Source organism: Trichosurus vulpecula (assembly GCF_011100635.1).
Source record: "Trichosurus vulpecula isolate mTriVul1 chromosome X unlocalized genomic scaffold, mTriVul1.pri SUPER_X_unloc_5, whole genome shotgun sequence".
Lineage (NCBI taxonomy): Eukaryota > Metazoa > Chordata > Mammalia > Diprotodontia > Phalangeridae > Trichosurus > Trichosurus vulpecula.
Window position 1 is genome coordinate 1,150,856 of NW_023494381.1, and position 20,236 is coordinate 1,171,091.

The 20,236-nt window shown below is 37.2% G+C and overlaps 1 protein-coding gene across 1 annotated transcript in view; it reads left to right on the forward strand.

Annotated features, from left to right (window-relative positions):
• Window positions 1–20,236, forward strand: part of LOC118833237 (condensin complex subunit 3-like) — an 89,757-nt gene that overhangs the window by 16,123 nt on the left and 53,398 nt on the right. The window contains 7 exon segments of the mRNA XM_036740602.1: window positions 188–272; window positions 10,985–11,177; window positions 11,738–11,887; window positions 14,516–14,660; window positions 17,626–17,715; window positions 18,078–18,227; window positions 18,229–18,258. Of these exon segments, the coding sequence (XP_036596497.1) occupies window positions 188–272; window positions 10,985–11,177; window positions 11,738–11,887; window positions 14,516–14,660; window positions 17,626–17,715; window positions 18,078–18,227; window positions 18,229–18,258 (843 nt within the window).

Below are 20,236 nucleotides of genomic sequence, written 5' to 3' on the forward strand. Positions count from 1 at the left end.
GTTTCATGGAAATCTATTATTTTGTCATTTTAAATTGGTAAGAAACAGTTTATAGAGGTGTGCTTATTTTTTCTTTTGGGACAAAGGAGTTGTGTAAAATCCATGTTTATGTAAAGCAAAAATAAAGGGTTTTTTCATATTTCCAGGTTAATGGAACTTAACTCTTATCTGTCAATTATTTTTTAAGGTTTTAGCTGAAAAGGTTCCTATGAGAGCTTTGTCTATAGCTCAGAGAGTAATGCTTCTTCAACAAGGACTTAATGACAGATCAGGTAAGCAATGTATATGAGTTTAGAAGAGTTGATAGTATTTTAGGATTAGCCTACCTTGAGGGTCAGGGTCATGTTTTGTCGATCTTAACATCTCCCTTAGCATCTAGTGTATTGCTTTGCATATACTAATAATTGATAGTTATGTATTGTTTTAAATTTCAAAATGTGTTTTATATTATCTTTTATTTACCTCATAATAAATCCATGAAGTGGGAACTAAAATACGCCTGTGATTTAATGGAATGCATCTATACCTGTCCATCCTGTGCAATTCTTGTCCCTTTTCTCACAAAAATTAAGTAAAGCGGTCTACCCAACATTCTGGATGACTTCCTTGATTTCTCCTGTCATTGTGAGGGTACCAGTGGAATGCCCTGGTTATCTCCACTTGTTACCTCTCACCTCCAACATATGAAGAGCCCATCTTCTTTTACATTTCCTTGATGAAGTATAAGTCTTGTTCTTTCAAGTTCTCCTTTGATTAGATGTTGTGGCCTACACAAATCCACCATGAGAGTCTCCATTGCCCTCTGTATGAGACTTATTTTTAGTTCTCTGGAGACAACTGTATGCTATATCTCCCTGCCAATTATCAGTCTTTTTAGAATGTAAGTATTGAAAGTTGGAGCCTTTGTTTTCATGGCAGCTTGGAGTGGGTAGAAGAGCTTTGCAGTTTCCTGAAAGAAACCTAGTTTATCCTTCTTCTCCTGTTTGATCCTTTGCCCAACTCATCACTCTATACTGTCTGTCTCAGATAAACATGTTGAGGGTTGAGAGACCTCAGGTCCAGGAACCCCAAGACTGGAGTTCCCAGATGAGGTCATTGAGTGGGAATGCCGCTCAAAGACCCAAATACTGGAGAGGGTCGGGGCAGTCTGGAATGATTTCACAATCTCAAACATTCTTCAAGTCAATTTGGCAAAGATTTATTAAGCTTTATAGAGGGCAAGAGTTCTTAAGGAACCTGCAACCTTACATGGCTACGGGGAACATTTAAGCACCAGATTTGGGTGTGACATCTGTCAATTAGGTGTTTCAGGAAGGGATTAGGGAGTGGTTAAGGGATGGTCAGTTCTTAAAGGAACATGTACTTTTTGTATCTGCTGCACAGATATCTTACCCAGAGTTCACTGGGAAATAGCCCAAGGCAGGGGGGCTACCTGGGGATGTGGTTTTGACTGTGAAACATCACTAAGTCATCCATTGGTCACGGCTGCCTGGCAATATCCAGGTGGCCTCCATCAAATGTCTTGTTAGACAAGATGAATATAACGTAGTATACATTTGACTATGTCTAGGATACATATCAGGAAGGTCAGTACGTAGTAAATATTGTTATGTCCCAGTGCACAGCCAATTAGCAATACACAAAGATTCCAAACTAATAAATGCTATAGGTTCAGCTGGCCACAGTATCAGGAGGAGAGATAAGTGTTTGGCTAAGGCATGCTATGCCGCGTTCCCCCTAGGCCTCTTCCTGGGCCGGGGGTCGCGGGCAGTCCTCCCCGGGGGACCTCTTCTGCTCCTACACCGAGCCTTCGGTCGTCACCGGCCGGCCTGGCCTCCACCCAGACCGGAATTCACCAGACAGAACGCCAGAGGATCTCGCTCACGGTCTTTATTGGTACATCTTCCACGGCGACTGCTCGACTCGACTCTGCTCTCTTCCCCTATCCCCGTACATTATATAACCTATTGCAGCCAATCCAGTGGCGAGAGCTATAACATTGCCTTATATGGACGGGCTTCATCCTAAGCCGGCACCGCCCAGCGATATACCCGGAAAAGCGTTATACCCGGAAAGCTGTAGTCCCTGCCCCACCCTCCACCCAGCCCTAAGCGGCGTCCCACCCCCACCCAAATCCCAACAATGCTACCCTTGAACAAGAGAGAAACTGCTAGGGCCAATGCTTTGAAGCTAGGGAGAGATGTTGTTTTAGAACTGGGGTCCAGGCACAGGCACTCAAGCAGAGGCTAAGGAGAAATGTGATGTTGGAATTAGGGTCCAAGCACAAGCACCCCATCAGCATACTATTGACAAGTCTCCATGGGATGTTAATCTAAATGTTTGTTGTGTTCTGGCCAGTAAGAATTCTTCATCTACTTGATCTTTCCTTTGTGGATATGCAAGGCAACTACTTTGAATGATTATAGATCTCTAACAGGAGACTACAGCATTTTGTGGCTTAGAGCAATTAGCACACTATACAAAAGCAGCATCTGGAGGACTTCACCATCCACAGGATTCTCCACTGGATTGCCTCCATCATAGTGATAAATACCTTTGGCAAGGCTGTTTTAAGTCTCTCTTATTTATGATTAAAGATTCCTTGAATAGAGCTATTTTTGTTGTTATATCTTCCAAAGTCTTAAATGATTTTGATATATGAGTGGGAGACACCTTATAAAATAGCCTGTAGGTGACTTTTGGCTCTCTCCAATCACCATCTTTCAAAATCAAGAAACAGTGAATACAATAGGTTCTCATGTTTTCTATATCTTTCATTTAGTTTTGAAACAGTAAAGATGTCTATTTTGTAATATTGCTCTTGAGACCTTGTTTGTTCTCTGCTAGTACAGTCATCAAGAATGCCCTATACATATATATATATATATATGTGTGTGTGTGTGTGTGTGTGTGTGTGTGTGTGTGTGTGTGTATCATATAGATTTTGTATACTTTGGAGAGTAGGTACATAGGTCAGTAGTTATTTATATTCCATCAGTTGATTTTCTTTTGTTATTAATGATTACCTGTTGACTTTAATATATTAAAGTTAATATTTATTTAAAATAAAAAAAACTTTCTACATCTCCTCACTTTTAAATACTTTGTTCCTCAATGCTTTCACAGTTATGTTGCTTCCAGCACTAATTTCATTATATACTTGGTCTACTTTGGCTGTTTTTCCTGTTTTTGTTCTCTTTAAATGCCGTTTCTGCCTCTCCTATGAACATATTTGGGACTGTGATGTGTGAGTGTGGTGGTTCTACGCTTGATGGAAAAAACACACTATTATGATAATATTAAAATCTTTTTTTCATATTTCTTTTAACAACCAGATTTCTTACAAACTGTGTGCTGAGGGTTGCAAGGGGGATAGTTTAATAATGACTTGCTGTTTTCCTGGGAAAAAAAAATTCAGAATACAAGGCATAGGTAGAGTTTTACAGTATTATATTTTCTTCATTTGTGAAGGATAACCTGTTTTTATTACAATATCAATTTGTATTATACATTTATACCCTTACGAAGTTTTCTTCATTCTTCCGCCCAGCCCCCATCCTTGATTTCTCCTATGTTCATTTCACTGAGCTTTTTAGTTCCTCTAATGAAAAATTTTCCCCAGTCTTACTGAATATACCAAAAACAGGAAGGAAGCTGTTTCCCTGAAGGTTGCATTCCTTATTTTTGCATACCTCTATGATCCAATTTCTATTTCAAATTACTTATCTTTTTCAGATGTGGAAACCAGATCTCAAGTGGTTCAAATACAAATAGGATAACTTGAAAATCAGAGCAGTATATTGAAGAACATTAACATTTTCCTGTTAATTCATTTTATAAATATGTTTCTTAATGAATAGTTTGGCTTCTTATACGTTATTTGAATTCATTTTCTTAGTCTTCTTAAAAGTTGCAAAAATCAAGGGTAAAATTTAAATTTATATTCTTCTTTACTGTATTTCCGGCATGGAAACCTAGTCCTTTGTTTCTCAAGGCAATTCAAATTTTTCTCTTATGTGGGCTCAGGAGAATACTATATTTTTACTTGACTTTGTTTTATCAGAAACCTTTAGGGAAATTCAAGGAGCAAAAGGAAAAGGAGAAGTAATTTATTTTCTTTTCAGTTTTAAAGTGTTTTAAAGATGGAGCAAAATATGTTAAAGGCTAAAAGACATATTAAATGATAATATATTTCCTGTTATTAAAATAGGTTCATATCAGCAGTTTTTGTTTTCCACAGCAGTGTGTCCTCCCCTTTAGACATATAGGGATTTCCTAATCTGGTCAGTGGCCATGCAGATTTTTACCTTTTTTAAAAATTTAACTTATCAATTAATCCTTAAATTAATAAAGAAGTTGGGCTTTGAGGAAATAACCTTCTTGAATTTTGAAATGGATAAATTAAGAAGCTACAAACACATTGTTGAGGGATGTATGAATCAGCATAACTGTTCTGGAAAGCAACTTGGAATTATGAAAATAAAAGTGGCTAAAATATCTACACCATTTGACCAAAAGATTTCACTGCTAGTCATCTACCCTAAAGAGGTTATTGACAAATAAATATTATAGCTGCATTTTTGGTAGCAAATATCTGGAAGCAAATGTCTTGATGAAGGAATGACTAAACAAAATGTAGTGGGGGAATATTTTGGAATATTAATGTGCTGTAAGAAATGACAATTATGATGAATGTAGAAAACAGAAAGACCTACATGAACTCTACTGCAAAATGAAGCAAACAGAGCCAGGAAAACAATATAAACAGTGAGTACAACCATGTAAATAGAACAGTAATGACAGAGCAGTAGAAAATGAACGTAAAATTAGAAAGAAAATCATGACTCCAAAGAGCAATTTGCTAAAAAAAAAAAGTTCTTTTTTCTCTTTTAAAATGAAAAAAAATTGTTAGAAGGGATCGCTCTTTGAGAGGAGAAGGGGGAAGGATACAAGGGAAAATCTAGATGATGTAAAAACAAAATATCAATAAAGCTGTACTAAATAAAATAAATTTACATAATCTCCCTTTATGCTGGTTTCTCCCTCCAGCCTATAAACATACTTAGGTCTATTCTTTCCTGCCAAAAGCAGGATTAATCTATTACCTTTCCTCTTTTTCATGACCAAGATACTTGAAAGTCATTTATACGTATTATCTCCCTCTGAATTTTTAAAAGTATGTTTTCTAAACATTTTTCTTTCTTAGCTATTAAAGATATCTAGGTGGCTTAGTGGATAGCGCACCAGGTCTGGAATCAGGAAGACCTGAATTCAAATGTGGCCTCAGACACTTACTAGCTGGATGACCCTCAGAAAGTCATTTAGCCCTGTTGGCCTCAATTTCCTCATCAGTAAACTGACATGGAGAAGAAAATGGCAAACCACTCCAGTATGTTTGCCAAGAAAACCCCAAATGGGGTCACAAAGACTTGGACATGACTGAACAGCAATAATCATTTTTACTTAGTGGTCCTATTACATCTATTATACTTTGCCAGTCATCTCCCCTGTTTCAGAACTAAATCCAAAATAGCAGTTACCCTGTTGCTGCTTTTAACTTTTGAGAGTTTTTCATCAATACAATTCAACAATTTATTCAGTGCCCTGAATATCCGAATAAGACTTTGAGTAGGTATGTAATTGCTTGGAAGGCCATCCTTTTATTTCCTGCTGGGTTTTCTTAGCGGTATATGGAAATGCTAATCAGGATTATTTTATATTCTGTTACTTCACTGAAGTTAGTTTAAATTGATGTTTTTTGTAGAATCACCAGAGTTCTCTAAGTCTAAATCATATCATATGCAAATAGTGATGCTTTTCTTATCTCTTTGCTTATGCTTGTTCCTCAATTTATTTTTCTTATCATTGCTGTACCTAGCATTTCTAGAACTACATAAAGTAATAGTTGTAACAAAGGTCATCTTGCTTTACCCTTGATCTTTTCTGAATGGTCTCTAGTTTTTCTCCTTTACAAAAAAATTCTAGCTGTTGGTTTTTGATAGCTACTCTTTAAGAAAAAAATTGTTTTATAACTTGCTTTCTAGTATTGTTTTTTTTAAAAAAAACATAAATAAGCATTATATTTTGTCAAAACCTTTTTTGGCTTCTATTGATAGAATTGTAAAAAATTATGTTTTTATTTTAATAGTTTTCCTAATGTTTTGATGATAAGATCATGATAAAAATAAAGTTTAATTTTAAAAAGAGAGCAGTAGATTTAGTTAAAAGAGCTAGGTTTGAGCTAGCTTATTTTTGTGACACTGGGCAAATCACGTGCTCCTTGAGCCTCAATTTCTTCATCTGTTAAATGAACACAAAATTTATTTCTGCCTGCCTTACAGGGTCATTGTTAGGATTCAGTTCAACAAACATTTATTGAACATCTATTGTGTGCCAGAGACCGGGGATACAAAGACAAAAGTAAAATAATTTCTATCCTCAACAATCTTGTGTTTCAGTTTGGGTTGGGGGTGATAACATATGGAGATGAGTAGATATAAATGGAGAGAAAGAGCACTAGCCACCAAGGTTTAACATTTAACATGGCATTGAGGTACAAGTACTCAACAAACAATTGGAAATATAAGTTTAGAGTTCATGAAAGTGATCAGGGCAATGAATATTGAATTAGGGGTCATTAATGTAGAAATGAAGAGTGAGCCCTTGGGAGTAAATAAAATTGCTAAGGATTAGAGTATATAAAAATGATTCAAAAATAAAATCTTGGGGAATGCTGAGTACTGTATATGTCACCTTTTTAGATGCTTTTTGGTTGTCTTTTTTTTAAAATTTATTTATTTGACATATTTAGTTTTCAGCATTGATTTTCACAATAGTTTGAATTACAAATTTTCTCCCCATTTCTACCCTCCCCCCCACTCCAAGATGGCATATATTCTGGTTGCACTGTTCCCCAGTCAGCCCTCCCCTCTATCACCCCCCTCCCCTCTCATCTCCTTTTCCCTTCCTTTCTTGTAGGGCAAGATAAATTTCTACGCCCCATTGCCTGTGTATCTTATTTTTTAATTGCATGCAAAAACTTTTTTTTGTTTGTTTTTGAACATCTGATTTTAAAACTTTGAGTTCCAAATTCTCTCCCCTCTTCCCTTCCCACCCGCCCTCCCTAAGAAGTCGAGCAATTCAACCTAGGCCACATGTGTATCATTATGTATAACCCTTCCATAATACTCATGTTGTGAAAGACTAACTACATTTTGCTCCTTCCCAACCCATCCCCCTTTATTGAATTTTCTCCCTTGACCCTGTCCCCTTTCCAAAGTGTTTGTTTTTGATCACCTTCACCCCCATCTGCCCTCCCCTCCATCATCCCCCCCTTTTTATTTTTTTTTCTTCCTCCCTCTTCTTTCCTGTGGGGTAAGATACACAACTGAGTATGTATGGTATTCCCTCCTCAGGCCAAATCTGATGAGCGCAAGGTTCACTCATTCCCCCCTCACCTGCCCTCTCCCCTCCTCCCACAGAACTGCTTCCTCTTGCCACCTGTATGTGAGATAATCCACCCCATTCTATCTCTCCTTATCTCCCTCTCTCAGTATGATGCTCTCTCATCCCTTAATTTCATTTTATTTCTTTTAGATATCTTCCCTTCATCTTCAACTCACCCTGTGTCACACATATATATACACATAGATATATACATACATACACATTCACTTATATATATATATACACATAAACATATATATATATATACATAAACATATATATATATATATATATATATATATATATATATATATATATATATGCATATTCCCTTCAGCTACCCTAATACTGAGGTCTCATGAATCATCCATGTCCTCTTTCCATGTAGGAATGTAAACAAAACAGTTCAACTTTAGTAAGTCCCTTGCAATTTCTGTTTCTTGATTACCTTTTCATGCTTCTCTTGATTCTTATGTTTGAAAGTCAAATTTTCTATTCAGTTCTGGTCTTTTCACTGAGAAAGCTTGAAAGTCCTCTATTTTATTGAAATTCCATATTTTGCCTTGGAGCATGATACTCAGTTTTGCTGGGTAGGTGATTCGAGGTTTTAATCCTAGGTCCATTGACCTCCAGAATATCGCATTCCAAGCCCTTCGATCTCTTAATGTAGAAGCTGCCAGATCTTGGGTTATTCTGATTGGGTTTCCACAATACTCAAATTGTTTCTTTCTGGCTGCTTGCAGTATTTTCTCCTTGATCTGGGAGCTCTGGAATTTGGCGACAATATTCCTAGGAGATTTCTTTTTTGGATCTATTTGAGGAGGCGATCGATGGATTCTTTCAATCTCTATTTTGCCCCGTGGCTCTAGAATATCAGGGCAGTTCTCCTTCATAATTTCTTGAAAGATGATATCTAGGCTCTTTTTTTGATCATGGCTTTCAGGTAGTCCAATTATTTTTAAATTATCTCTCCTGGATCTATTTTCCAGGTCAGTGGTTTTACCAAGGAGATATTTCACATTGTCTTCCATTTTTTCATTCCTTTGGTTCTGTTTTATAATATCCTGGTTTCTCATAAAGTCACTAGCTTCCACTTGCTCCAATCTAATTTTTAAAGTAGTATTTTCTTCAGTGGTCTTTTGGACCTCCTTTTCCATTTGGCTAATTCTGCCTTTCAAGGCATTCTTCTCCTCATTGGCTTTTTGGAGCTCTTTTGCCATTTGAGTTAATCTGTTTTTTTAAGGTGTTGTTTTCTTCAGTGTATTTTTCAGTATTTTTTTGGGTCTCCTTTAGCAAGTCATTGACTTGTTTTTCATGGTTTTCTCACATCCTTCTCATTTCTCTTCCCAATTTTTCCTCTACTTCTCTAACTTGCTTTTCCAACTCCTTTTTGAGCTCTTCCATGGCCTGGGACCAGTTCATGTTTTTCTTGGAGGTTTCTGTTGTAGGCTCTTTGACTTTATTAATTTCTTCTGTCTGTATGTTTTGGTCTTCTTTGTCAGCAAAGAAAGAATGCAGAGTCTGAGACTGAATCTCGGTGCGTTTTCGCTGCCTGGCCATAAACCCAGCCAACTAAATTGACTGAAAAACTCATTTCTGTGGGGTATGACTGCTTGTAGACTACAGAGTTCTATGTTCCACGTTTGGGGGGGAGGTGCCAGCTCTGCCGCACCAGCACTGCTCCTTCCCCAAGGACCCCCAACCCGAACTGGGCTCAGATCTTCGGCAGGCTGTGCACCCCTGCTCTGATCCGCCACTTAATTCCTCCCACCAGGTGGGCCTGGAGCCGGAAGCAGCAGCAGCCGTAGCTGCCCCACCTCCGCTGCCCCCGGGGCTGGAAGCCGAACCGCGAACTCCTTCCACTCCCGCAGCTTTTCCCACTAACCTTCTCAGCAGTCTTTGGTGTTTGTGGGTTGAGAAGTCTCATAACTGCCGCAGCTCACTGAATCAGGGCTCTAGGGCCCCCTCCGCCCGGCTTCTGGTCTGGATGGTCCAAGTCGCTCAGGCTGGGCCCTGCTCCACTCCGTTCCCAGCTCCCAGCTCCGTGCGGGATAGACCTCATCCAGAGACCATCCAGGCTGTCCTGGGCTGGAGCCCTGCTTCCCTTTGCTGTTCTGTGGGTTCTGCCGTTCTAGAATTGGTTCAGAGCCATTTTTTATAGGTTTTTGGAGGGGCTCGGCAGGGAGCTCAGGCTGGTCCCTGCTTTCCAGCCGCCATCTTGGCTCCGCCCCCTTTTTGGTTGTCTTTTTTGTTGATTTACTTTCTTGATCTCTACTCACTTTTATTAGAAATATCAGGATACTTATTTTCCAGGTCTAACATTTAATTCTGTGATCTTGGGCAAGTCACTTTACTTTCTGTTTGTTTCTTTTTTAAAAAAAATATTTAGTTTTAGTTTTCAACATTTACTTTTGTAATACAAGGAAAATTCGGAACCCCTGAGAAACCCTTAGCTACTGACAAGCACCCCCAGAAAGAATGGACTCAGATATCTTTGGCATTTAGCAAACCACCTGGGACTCCATGACTCCACCAAGGAATCTCTATAGATAGGACCATCCCACTGAAGAATAACCTGGCAGACCCTGTCTAGCAGATAACCCTGGGGCTCCGTGACTCCACCAAGGAATGTAAATGAGATTATCCCACTAGTATGATAACCTGACTGAATCTTTTGATCAGCCAGGACCTTTGTTCCTGTTTCTTCCCCCACTCTGTACCCCCATATCCTATATAAGCCAAGCCATCACCCCAACACATTTACCATTGATTTGTGGTGCCGTACCCCGATGGCCGCCGGCTAATAAATTCTCCACTTAAAACTTATACTCTGTTGTGTGTCTCGCTCGCTTCTGGTACAACACTTTCATAAGATTTTGTTTTCCAAATTTTTCCCCTTCCCACTCCCTAAGACAGCATGCAATCTGATATAAACTATACGTGTACAATCATATTAAAAATATCTTCACATTAGTCATGTTATGAAAGGAGAATCAGAATAAAACCATGAGAAAGAAAAAAAAAGAAAAAAGAGCACGTTTCGATCTGCAGTTAAACTCCACATTTCTTTCTCTGATAGCATTTTCCATCATGAGTCTTTTGGAATTGTCTTAAATCATTCCATTGCTCGCAAAGTTGGTCACTGCACATTGTTGCTGTTACTGTGTACCATGTTCTCCTGGTTCTGCTCATTTCACTCCGCATCAGTTCATGTAAATCTTTCCAGGTTTTTTTGAAATCTGCCTGTTCATCATTTCTTATGGAGCAATATTATGCCATTACATTCATATACCACAACTTGAGTGATTCCCTAATTGATGAGCATCCCCTCAATTTCCAATTCTTGGGCAAGTTACTTTACTTCTGGACCCCATTTACCTCATTTGCAAAATGAGGGGGTCATTCTAGGTAGTCTTTGAGGTCTTGTCTATGATTTTGAGGATAATGAATTAACTAAACTAACCTTTATTGAAAATATAGGCAGTAAAAGCCAGGTAGAGATTACTTATATGGTATTTTTAAATGTTTACATAAACAGAGGCTGTGAAAGAAGTTATGCAGAAGAAACTTCTGCAGGCTTGGTTACATTTTAATGAAGGAGATATCTTACAAGTTCTTCATGGACTGGATATAGAAAACTGCCCTGAAGTGGCAGACTCAATCTTGAAGGCCTTGTTTGCCACAATTCCTCTTAGTGAACTGATGGAAGTCTATAAAAACAGTGATGGCAGGTAAATAGAGTATCATTCTTTTTTATTCTCTCTCTTTCCTTCCTTCCCCCTCAGGGTAGGAGTTGTAAGCTTGTAGATAGGGAAAGATGCAATGAATTAGATACAGCTTTCCTTGATAGACACACATGGGGGGAGGGCTCAGTTTCTGATGTGGCTACATGTCCATGATAGGCAGATTACTACATTTAGTTTTATTTTCCATCTGTTTTTGAGATGAGTGTGACACTTCTGGGCTTGCTTTGTCTCTGTCTCTCTGTGGTTGTGTGGCTACCCTTTTTATCTTCCTTGTTCTTTCCTACTTAAAACTTCTGTTAGATGTGTGTCATAATCCATTCACTTTCTTTTTTGTTACTTTGGTTTTATACTAGCCAACAGCTTGTTCCGGTACCATGTTGATCATTTTGCTTTCTTTAGGGGCGGAGATGGGAGAGGCTAAATAAAATGAACTTTAGCTAAAAAAATTATAGCAGCCTTAAAATTTTGTTACTTCCTGTTTAGAGAATGTACTTTGTTAGGTTTTTACTTTTCAATGATAAATTAATGGCCTTTTTTTAAACAAGGAAATTGATCCCTGTGGAAACACTAACCCCTGAAATTGCTTTGTACTGGACAGTTCTTTGTGAATATCTGAAGTCTAAAGGAGATGAAGGGGAAGCTTTCTTAGAGCAGATTTTGCCAGAAACTCTCATCTATGCAGAATATCTGCTGAGGTAAAAAGTTCCTTTCTTCTTTCTTTTATCATCAAAATATTGATTCTAGGAATAAAATTAAAGCTCTTAGTCACTGGTAGGCTTCGAAGAAAGAGGAGAATATTCATAGTAACACTACTGGAGATATATTGTATTTGAGCATTTATATCTGGAGAAACTTGTAGTGAGAAAGCGTCGTGGCTGCTCGGGGATGCAGTGATGGAGTTCTGTACTTGGAGTAAAGAATGCCCCAGTCTAGTAACTGATATGAATAAAACCTTCCGCAAACTTTAAAATGAAAATGACTGAGGTTTACATAAAATGTCAAGGTGGGAAAAGTACTAGTGTCTTCTTTGGAATCAGCCCTGGTACACTGCCAGTATTATCATCATCTCCATGTTAGTGCTGAGGAAGCTGAGGCTCAAGAAGGTGGCTTTGCCCATCCATTATCACACCAGTGGCAGTACAGGAGACAGTTTTTAAACATGGGGCTTACTGGTTCTGGGTTCAGCACCCTCAGTTAGACTAGATGGCCTCGGTGGCTATGATTCTGTGTCTGCTGCACCTCCAGCCTTGCCTTACTGCAATTGAGTCAAGTTACATCATAAGCATCAAGCACACTTGCAAATGTTGTAAATGGGTAATTATGATGATACAGTTGATTTAATGCTTTGTGGTTATAAAGCACTTTACGTACTTAGCTTCATTTAGTATTCTCCACGACCTTGTGAGTTGGGCAGGATTGTTCTATTCATTTGACAGATGTGTAAACTGAGATTCAGAGAGGCTAAATGAATTGCTTAAGGTCATACAGCTAATAATAAATATGCGCACTGGGCCCAAACCCAGGTTTTGTAACTCCTGAGTGTCTTGCTCCTTCCATTTATGCCATCCTGTGTCCCTTGTGGGAAATATTTATTTTTACTGGAATGACAGAATTATGAAAAGGAAAGTTTATTGAATTAGAGAATCCCTTTTTAAAGACATTCCAAGATCCTAGGGGTCTTAAAAGATGATTGAAAATGATTGATTTAATTGTCACTGAATTTTACCATGTCTGTCAATCAATATGTTCATGTAATTTTGGGCCTTGATGCCACATTCAACAAAACCATGTTGACTTTGTTCTGTTCTTTAATGAAAGTAGATGCACATTTTCTTAGTATGTCAAAAAACTGTAGCACCATCAGGCCACATTTATGAATCATCTATTTTCTTCTCTTCATCTTGAACTTTAGAGGGGTCAGGTGGTGTGAAGTTGTAAGTGTCTCTCTAAGGGGAGGAATGACCTTTACCACTCCATAGAAATATTTCTTGATGGGAACAGTGTCACCTGAAAAAGCCTCCAGAAATAGGCAATGATTAGTAGTGTTGTAACAATTTCTCATGTACATGTATATAGTAGATGGTATTTGAAGTAGGTTGTCTTAGGAAAACAGTAATTGGTTGGAAAGTCTGGCTCCCAACTAATTACTAATTGACAGCTTGTAAATTTAAGTTTCTATTAACTTATTCAATAGTGCTTGCCAAGTTTCAAAAATTAATTTTAAAGCCACTGATTTCTTTCATCTCCAAAAATAAACAGTTGGGGTATCAGCAAGTCCTTAACTCTCACTAGTACTCCTTTAAGAAATTATATTCATGTTCCTTACATTTCCAAATTACATGTATGTTTTATCTCCCCAGCTGATGGTAACTCTTGATTTTGGGGTTTTTTAAAAAAAAACTTTAGTCCCTCCTGTAGTGCCACACGTGTAGCAGGGGCTTAATAAACATGTCCTGATTTGGCTTGAGTAAAGCTGGTGTTGCATTACGAAAATAGATGTGTGCCTGGATGTGTACAGAATGGGCTGAAAAGGTTGGAAGCAGGGGGCCCAGGTAGGCGATAGCAAGAATTCAGCTCAGGAATAAGGGCTTGGATGACAGTGGTGGCAGAGGGAATGGAAAGAAGCAGCTGGAAGTAAGAGATTTTATGAAGGAAGAATTGATGGGGCTTGACAAGTAGTGGAATGTAGGGGACAAAGGAGTGAATGAATTGAAGATAATTTAGTTATTTCAAATTGGTTACCTGAAAAAATGAGACCACTGATGAAGTCATAGAGAGATTTTGTGATAATGATGTTGATGATGATAATACCTAGCATTTATACTGTGCTTTAAGGTTTTGCAAGCACTTCTCAGTGTAATCTCATTTGATTTTCACAACAACCCTATGAAGTAGGTGCTGTTACCCTCATTTGTCAAATGAGGAAACTGAGGCTGAGGGAGGTTAAGTGACTTGATCAAGGTCACCCAACTGGTAAGTATCTGAAGTGAGATTTAAACTCAGGTTGTCCTGACTACAGGTCCAACATTCTATCCATGTCACCAGAATGTATTTTGTGCTGATGTTTCCCCATTATAAAAGTGAAAACTGAATTTCAAATTAATTTTATACATTCCTGAATTATTTATTATTTTGTAAAAGCTCATGATGATAGTTTTTTTCCAATAAATGGCTTCAGTATAAACTTATCTCTATAAGTTCTCTAATACTAAATTTTAAAAGGAGGCTGGCCTTTTTCATGACTTATTAGTGATTTAAAAACATACTGTCTATTGATGTATTTTAAAAGATATTCTGCTTTTATTTGATTCTTTTTGATTTAGTCATACTCAGAACGTTCCAGTTGTTACAGAAGAAAAAAGAGGAGATTTTGCCTTTATAGAAAATTAGATGACAAAAGAGTTTATAGGTCAACAGTTGATTCTAATTATCAAGTCTTTGGATACCAATGAAGAGGGAAGAAGGGAAGTCTAAATATATATCATTCATATTTGTTTTGATTCCCTCTCCAAAAGGGAAATATATTTTCCTGTTTTCTTAATGAATTAACTTTATTTTAATTAGTTTGCTTTGACAAAGGCTTTTCTAAGAAACAACCGGACTCTGTAAACAAAATACAAACGAAACCACCTCAGAGGGTAGAAGAGGGGAGAAGGCAGGACAATTGGGGTTAAGTGACTTGCCCAAGGTCACACAGCTAATGAGTGTGTCAAGTGTCTGAGGCTGGATTTGAACTCAGGTCCTCCTGACTCCAAGGCTGGTGCTCTACTCACTGCGCCACCTAGGTGCCAGATTGTGAGTATCTTGATGACAGTGCCTATCTTAATTTCTTTTTTTTTTTTTTTTTTTTTTTGGTATTGCTCCGTAGTTCCTAGTGAAGTCCCAGCTCCACAATCACTTTTAGTCTATATCTCAAAACATTTTGAATTGGTGCAGTTTTGGTAGCAAGTGGCAAGTGGTCTCTCTGATCTATGGGCTCTTCAAGGTGAGGTTGCTTGGCTGTTTCTTTTTTTAGCTACTGGCAATTTCTCTGGCTATCCCCCATGCTCTCTCTTCTCTGCTTCAGCTACTGACCTCTCTGGCTTCCTTTAAGTCCCGACTAAAATCCCACTTTCTACAGGAAGCCTTCCCCAGCCCCTCTTAATTCCAACACCTTGCCTCTTTTATTATTTCCTGTTTATCATGTACATCTCTTGCTTCATATATATGTGTATATATATATATTGAGACATTCTATTAGATTAACTTTTTCTCTATTTTTCTCCCCCTAGGCCAGTGATCTAAAAATATTTAGTATAGTTTTCAATAGCAATGTTTATTTCAGATGTTTTTATTATTTTTCTGTGGAGTCTGGGTAGGACTTTTTTGTGCAGTAAGTTTCTATTCTTGAATGAAACAAATCTTTTTTAAGCAACTTGTGTATACATTGTAATGCGATAGGCACTAGGACAGCAAAAATAAATACAATCCAAAGTGAGAAGATGTCACAAGTGATACTTTGATAAAAGTAAAAGTGAGGTTTAGGCAAAGCACCATAAGAAATTTGAGGATGGAGAGAATGCTTTCATCAGGTGGGGGACTTAAGCAGAAAGAAATTGCATGTATCAGTGTATCATAGACTTAGGTTACCTGGTCCTATCCCATTAGATAAACTGGTAATAAATGGTAGAACAGGGATTCAAACCTAGGATCTCTGGTGGGAAAAATCATCCTGAAGGTGTTAGAAGTGCTATAACCAAGTAGGTAAAATCTTGCTATCTCAGATGAAAGAAATCCAAATATACCAATAAGCCGTCCATTTAAAAACAGGTATATGGATGCTTCAAATATCCATTTTAAAAATAATTTAAAAAAATTTTAGTGTCCCCAAAGAACTCTCAAATCACTTCATAGTATTGTTACTTGGGAAGCAAACATTTCTCTCCCTCTCTCCTTTACACGAATTATAGAAAATTTTTATTTGAAAGGTATATATAATGTGTGTTATCTCTAAAAAACCAGCTACTAAGAATTAAGCCCACTGAAATTGGAAATGAATTATAATACTGTGCATACCATTTACTACAGGACAATCTTCCTTGGCATCCTGAAGTCTTAGCAAGAGACAGGATTGCATAGATTTTTACATTTTGAATTTTATCTTTTAGTTTAATAAGCATGGCCTCATTAATTTTTATTAAACAGATTTGAGCATTTTCAACAATTCTTTCCAAATGACCTTTCATAAGATGATAGCTCTAAATCCAACTACATTGTTTTTGCTTCATGAAAACGTATTTAGAATTAATAATGAAGCATTATAGAGAATAATAGAAAATATTTTCACGTAGAAAATAATCTCTTTGATTTTTCTTCACAATATGAAAACAAATATGCTTTCTCAGTTCTAAAGACTTTTCTTACTTTCTGAAAAATGTTCAGATTATTTTGTAAAATATAACAGGGTAATACTGTTTTCTCATGTTTTGAATTTTAACAAATACCTTCTCTTTTCCCTTGTGTCTTTAAGCTTCTTTCCATAGCCACTATAGGCATTAGAGAAAGCATGACAAAGGCCTGGAAGCAGGAGCGAGCAGGGTAAAAATGGGGCAAAGTGAGTAGTAGAGTTTACCTGGAACATAGCCCAGGCAAAGCAAGTAGTCTGAGGTAAAGTGGTAAAGGGAAGTTGGATCGAGCTGGTGGAAAGTTCTGGATGTCAGGCAGGAGTTTGTACTTTTTTTAGGCAAGGAGGATCTAGTGAATAGAAGGCTTAGCAATGATGAGTGTTTCCTAAATAGTAATTATTTTTTTTTAATGTAGGGAAGTAATATGGACGCAGTAATGTTTTAGGGAAACTACTCTGGCAACATGTAGGATGTTCTAAAGGGGGATTTAGATGAGAACCTGGAAGGCTAGTTTGAATATAATACAACAATCTAGATGAAATAGAGTATGGACTAAACTAGCCTGTTTGTGATAGAAGCGGAAAGGAAGGAATAGATGGGAGATTCACTGCTACTGTACAGTCAGTAGAACTTGACTAGTAAGTGGATATACAGAATGGGGAAGAATCAAAAACGACTCTCGGCTTACTAGCCCAGGTGACTTGGAGAATGGTGGTACCATCAACAAAAATAAATCAAGGGGAGGGATACGTTTTGAATATACAGTACTGACTTGTAGGCGCTCATGATACCTCCAAGTGTGATACTCAGTAGGTAGTTCAAAGTTCAGGGCTAGAGCTCTGGAGAAAAGTCGGGAGTAGTATTATAAATTTTGAACTAATTTGCATAGAGGTGATCATTGAAGCTATTGAGAGTCAGTGACAACATCAAGGGAGAGGGAGGAGGGAAGAGACTCAAGGAGAGAATATTGGGGAAAACAATAGAAAATTTGGAGAAAATAGGAGATACTTGGGAGAAAATAACCACCACAATTTCTTTGTTCTTATCAGGTTGCAGAAATTATTTCAGAGATCTGGGAGCCCATAGTCACTGCTGATGCTACTGAAGATTCTGCTGAAGCAAGAAAAAAAGAACTCAGAGTAAGTCCCTTCCTAACTGAATATAATAAATGGTCACGGCTAGTGTGTGCTTTAACTTTTGACTTTTGTTCTAACCATGGTCAGAGAACTGTGCCTCGAGGGAAGATCGAGAAAATTATAGCATACTTTAAAAATTCACATTTATTGATTAAATAACTATAAGAGCATCAAAATCTTGGTCAAATTGTGTCTTTAAAAATGGATCCATACATTTTTTTCCTAAAATTGATGTCTTTCTGCTTGATGTCATTGTTCTAGATTTTTGTCATTGAATTGTTTGATATGTTAAGCCTACAAATGTCACTTTACTACAAGTTTTAATAACAAATTTAATAAAGTTATTTTTTCAAATCTTTATTTAGCTGCCTGGAGTAAAAGTAATGCTTACTGAAGCCAAGGAAGCTTTGGAGGAATGCATTACTCTCCAGGATTTTAATCATGCCTCCCTGTTCAAAGAGAAAATAAAAGAACTGGAAGATACCAAAATGGACCCAATAAAAGAAACAGAACATCCTTGAGATCAAGGAGGTTCACACGGAAAATGTACAGATTGGAAGTATTTCTCATATTAAACTTCAGCTACTGTTAATCACCGGACTAAACCTTCATTTTCCTTTATCAAAGCCAGAAACCTTGCAGATTGTGCTTTGGTTTTAGCAGCACTGTGGCTTGACCATAAGACCTGCCATTCTGGCTTGCTTCCCTGGTCCAGAATTGGGAAGCCTTTATTCAGCTGCTTATCCTCATTAGCTAGTATGTTATGCATTTATGTATCCTGCTAATCATAATGACCTGCAGTCTTTGTACTTCCTTTGCCTTCACATTAACATCTTCCCTTTTTTCCATAATAGAGTGGACGCCCTGATTGGGGGGGGCGGCACTCTAATTTCCTGCCCCCTCCTCCCTTTGCAAAAAAGATCTGGTCATTCGTTTCCAGCTCAGGTGTACATCATCATGGCAGTGAAGCTTCTAATATCATTCCCTCTAGCTAATGAATTCTTCACATCAGCTTGGCTTTAGTGCAAAAGTAATCTTACATAAAATAGCTAGGTTATCCTTTAACAATTTTAGCTGTCTGTTAATATTTTTAAAAGCAATTTCTTAAAGGATCTTTCTTCTTGCCTTCTGAAAGTGTTAAGCATCTTTGAACAAAGGACTTTACAGAAGATTCTATACTGGTTTCTTCATGCCATTTAACACTAAAAACTAATTAATAAAATTTATTCTCTCTGATTCCAGAGGTGCCCCACGATCTCTTAGTATCTTAGTACCATTGTTTTGAAAGTCTGTTATTGTACCAAACACTTGGAAATGCTTAAGAATATTTTTGTAAATTCTAGACGAAGTTACTATCCTTGAATTGTTTAAATGATGTTTGTTTTAAGATTAAATTTTAAATGAGTGCTTCATCATTTAATGAATGGTCTGGAATTTGATTTTCATAGAATTTCATTGATCTCAATTTTCTTCAGATTCAAAAAGTCTCAAGATGTTGGTGTATGACACACTTAAAACATGATTTTCCGAGTTCTTGCTGACAAGGGTGTAATTTTAAAATGCCATCAAGTGCCGGTTATAATTGGGAAAAAACTGGCATCTGCCCTCTCACGAGCAGAATCTCCTTTTCTGTTTAACTGTAGTTTAGCTATGACAGTCATATTCATGACAGTTTATGTCAATTTTGCCAATTCAATATAAATGGTGTTCATAGGATGACAGTGCTCTAAGTATCTTTTGGGGTTTTTTGTTTGTTTATGAAGTGCTTTAGCTATTCAGTGCATACTCCACTTATTTATCATATTAAAAGAGGGGCAATTATTTTTTCTAATTTCAGCTTTGATTTTGGGGTTCAACTACTTTTATTTTTATTTAATTTTTATTTATTTTAAGTGTTTCCCAATTACATTTAAAAATGTTAACAATCGTTTAAAAAAATTTGAGTTCCAAATTCTCTTCCTCTCTGCTATCCCTCCCCCTTCCTTGAGAAGGCACGCAATTCAATATTGAAGTATGTAAAGTATGTGAAATAACATAAAACATATGTCCACATTAGCCATGTTGCAAAAAAGCACAAAATAAAACAATAAAATGAAGGAATTTTAAAAAGTGTGCTTCAATCTATAGTCCGAGTTCCTTTAATTCTCTCTTTGGAGGTGGATAGCATTTTTCACCATGGATCCTTTGGAACATTGTCTTGATCACAGTAGCTAAGTCTTTCACAATAGATCATCCTTAAAATATTGCCATTACTGTTCACTTCACTTTGTATCACTTCGTATGTCTTCCCAGGTTTTTCTGAAACCATCCTGCTTGTCTTTATAGCATAGTAGTATTCTATCTCAATCATATATCACAACTTGTCTGGCCATTTCCTAATTGATGGACACTTTCTTGATTTCCAATTCTTTGCCACCATAAGAAGAATTGTTATAAATATCTTTGTATAAATAGGTTCTTTTCCCTTTTCTATGATCTTTTTGGGATACAGACCCAGTAGTGGTATTGATAGGTCAAAGGGTAT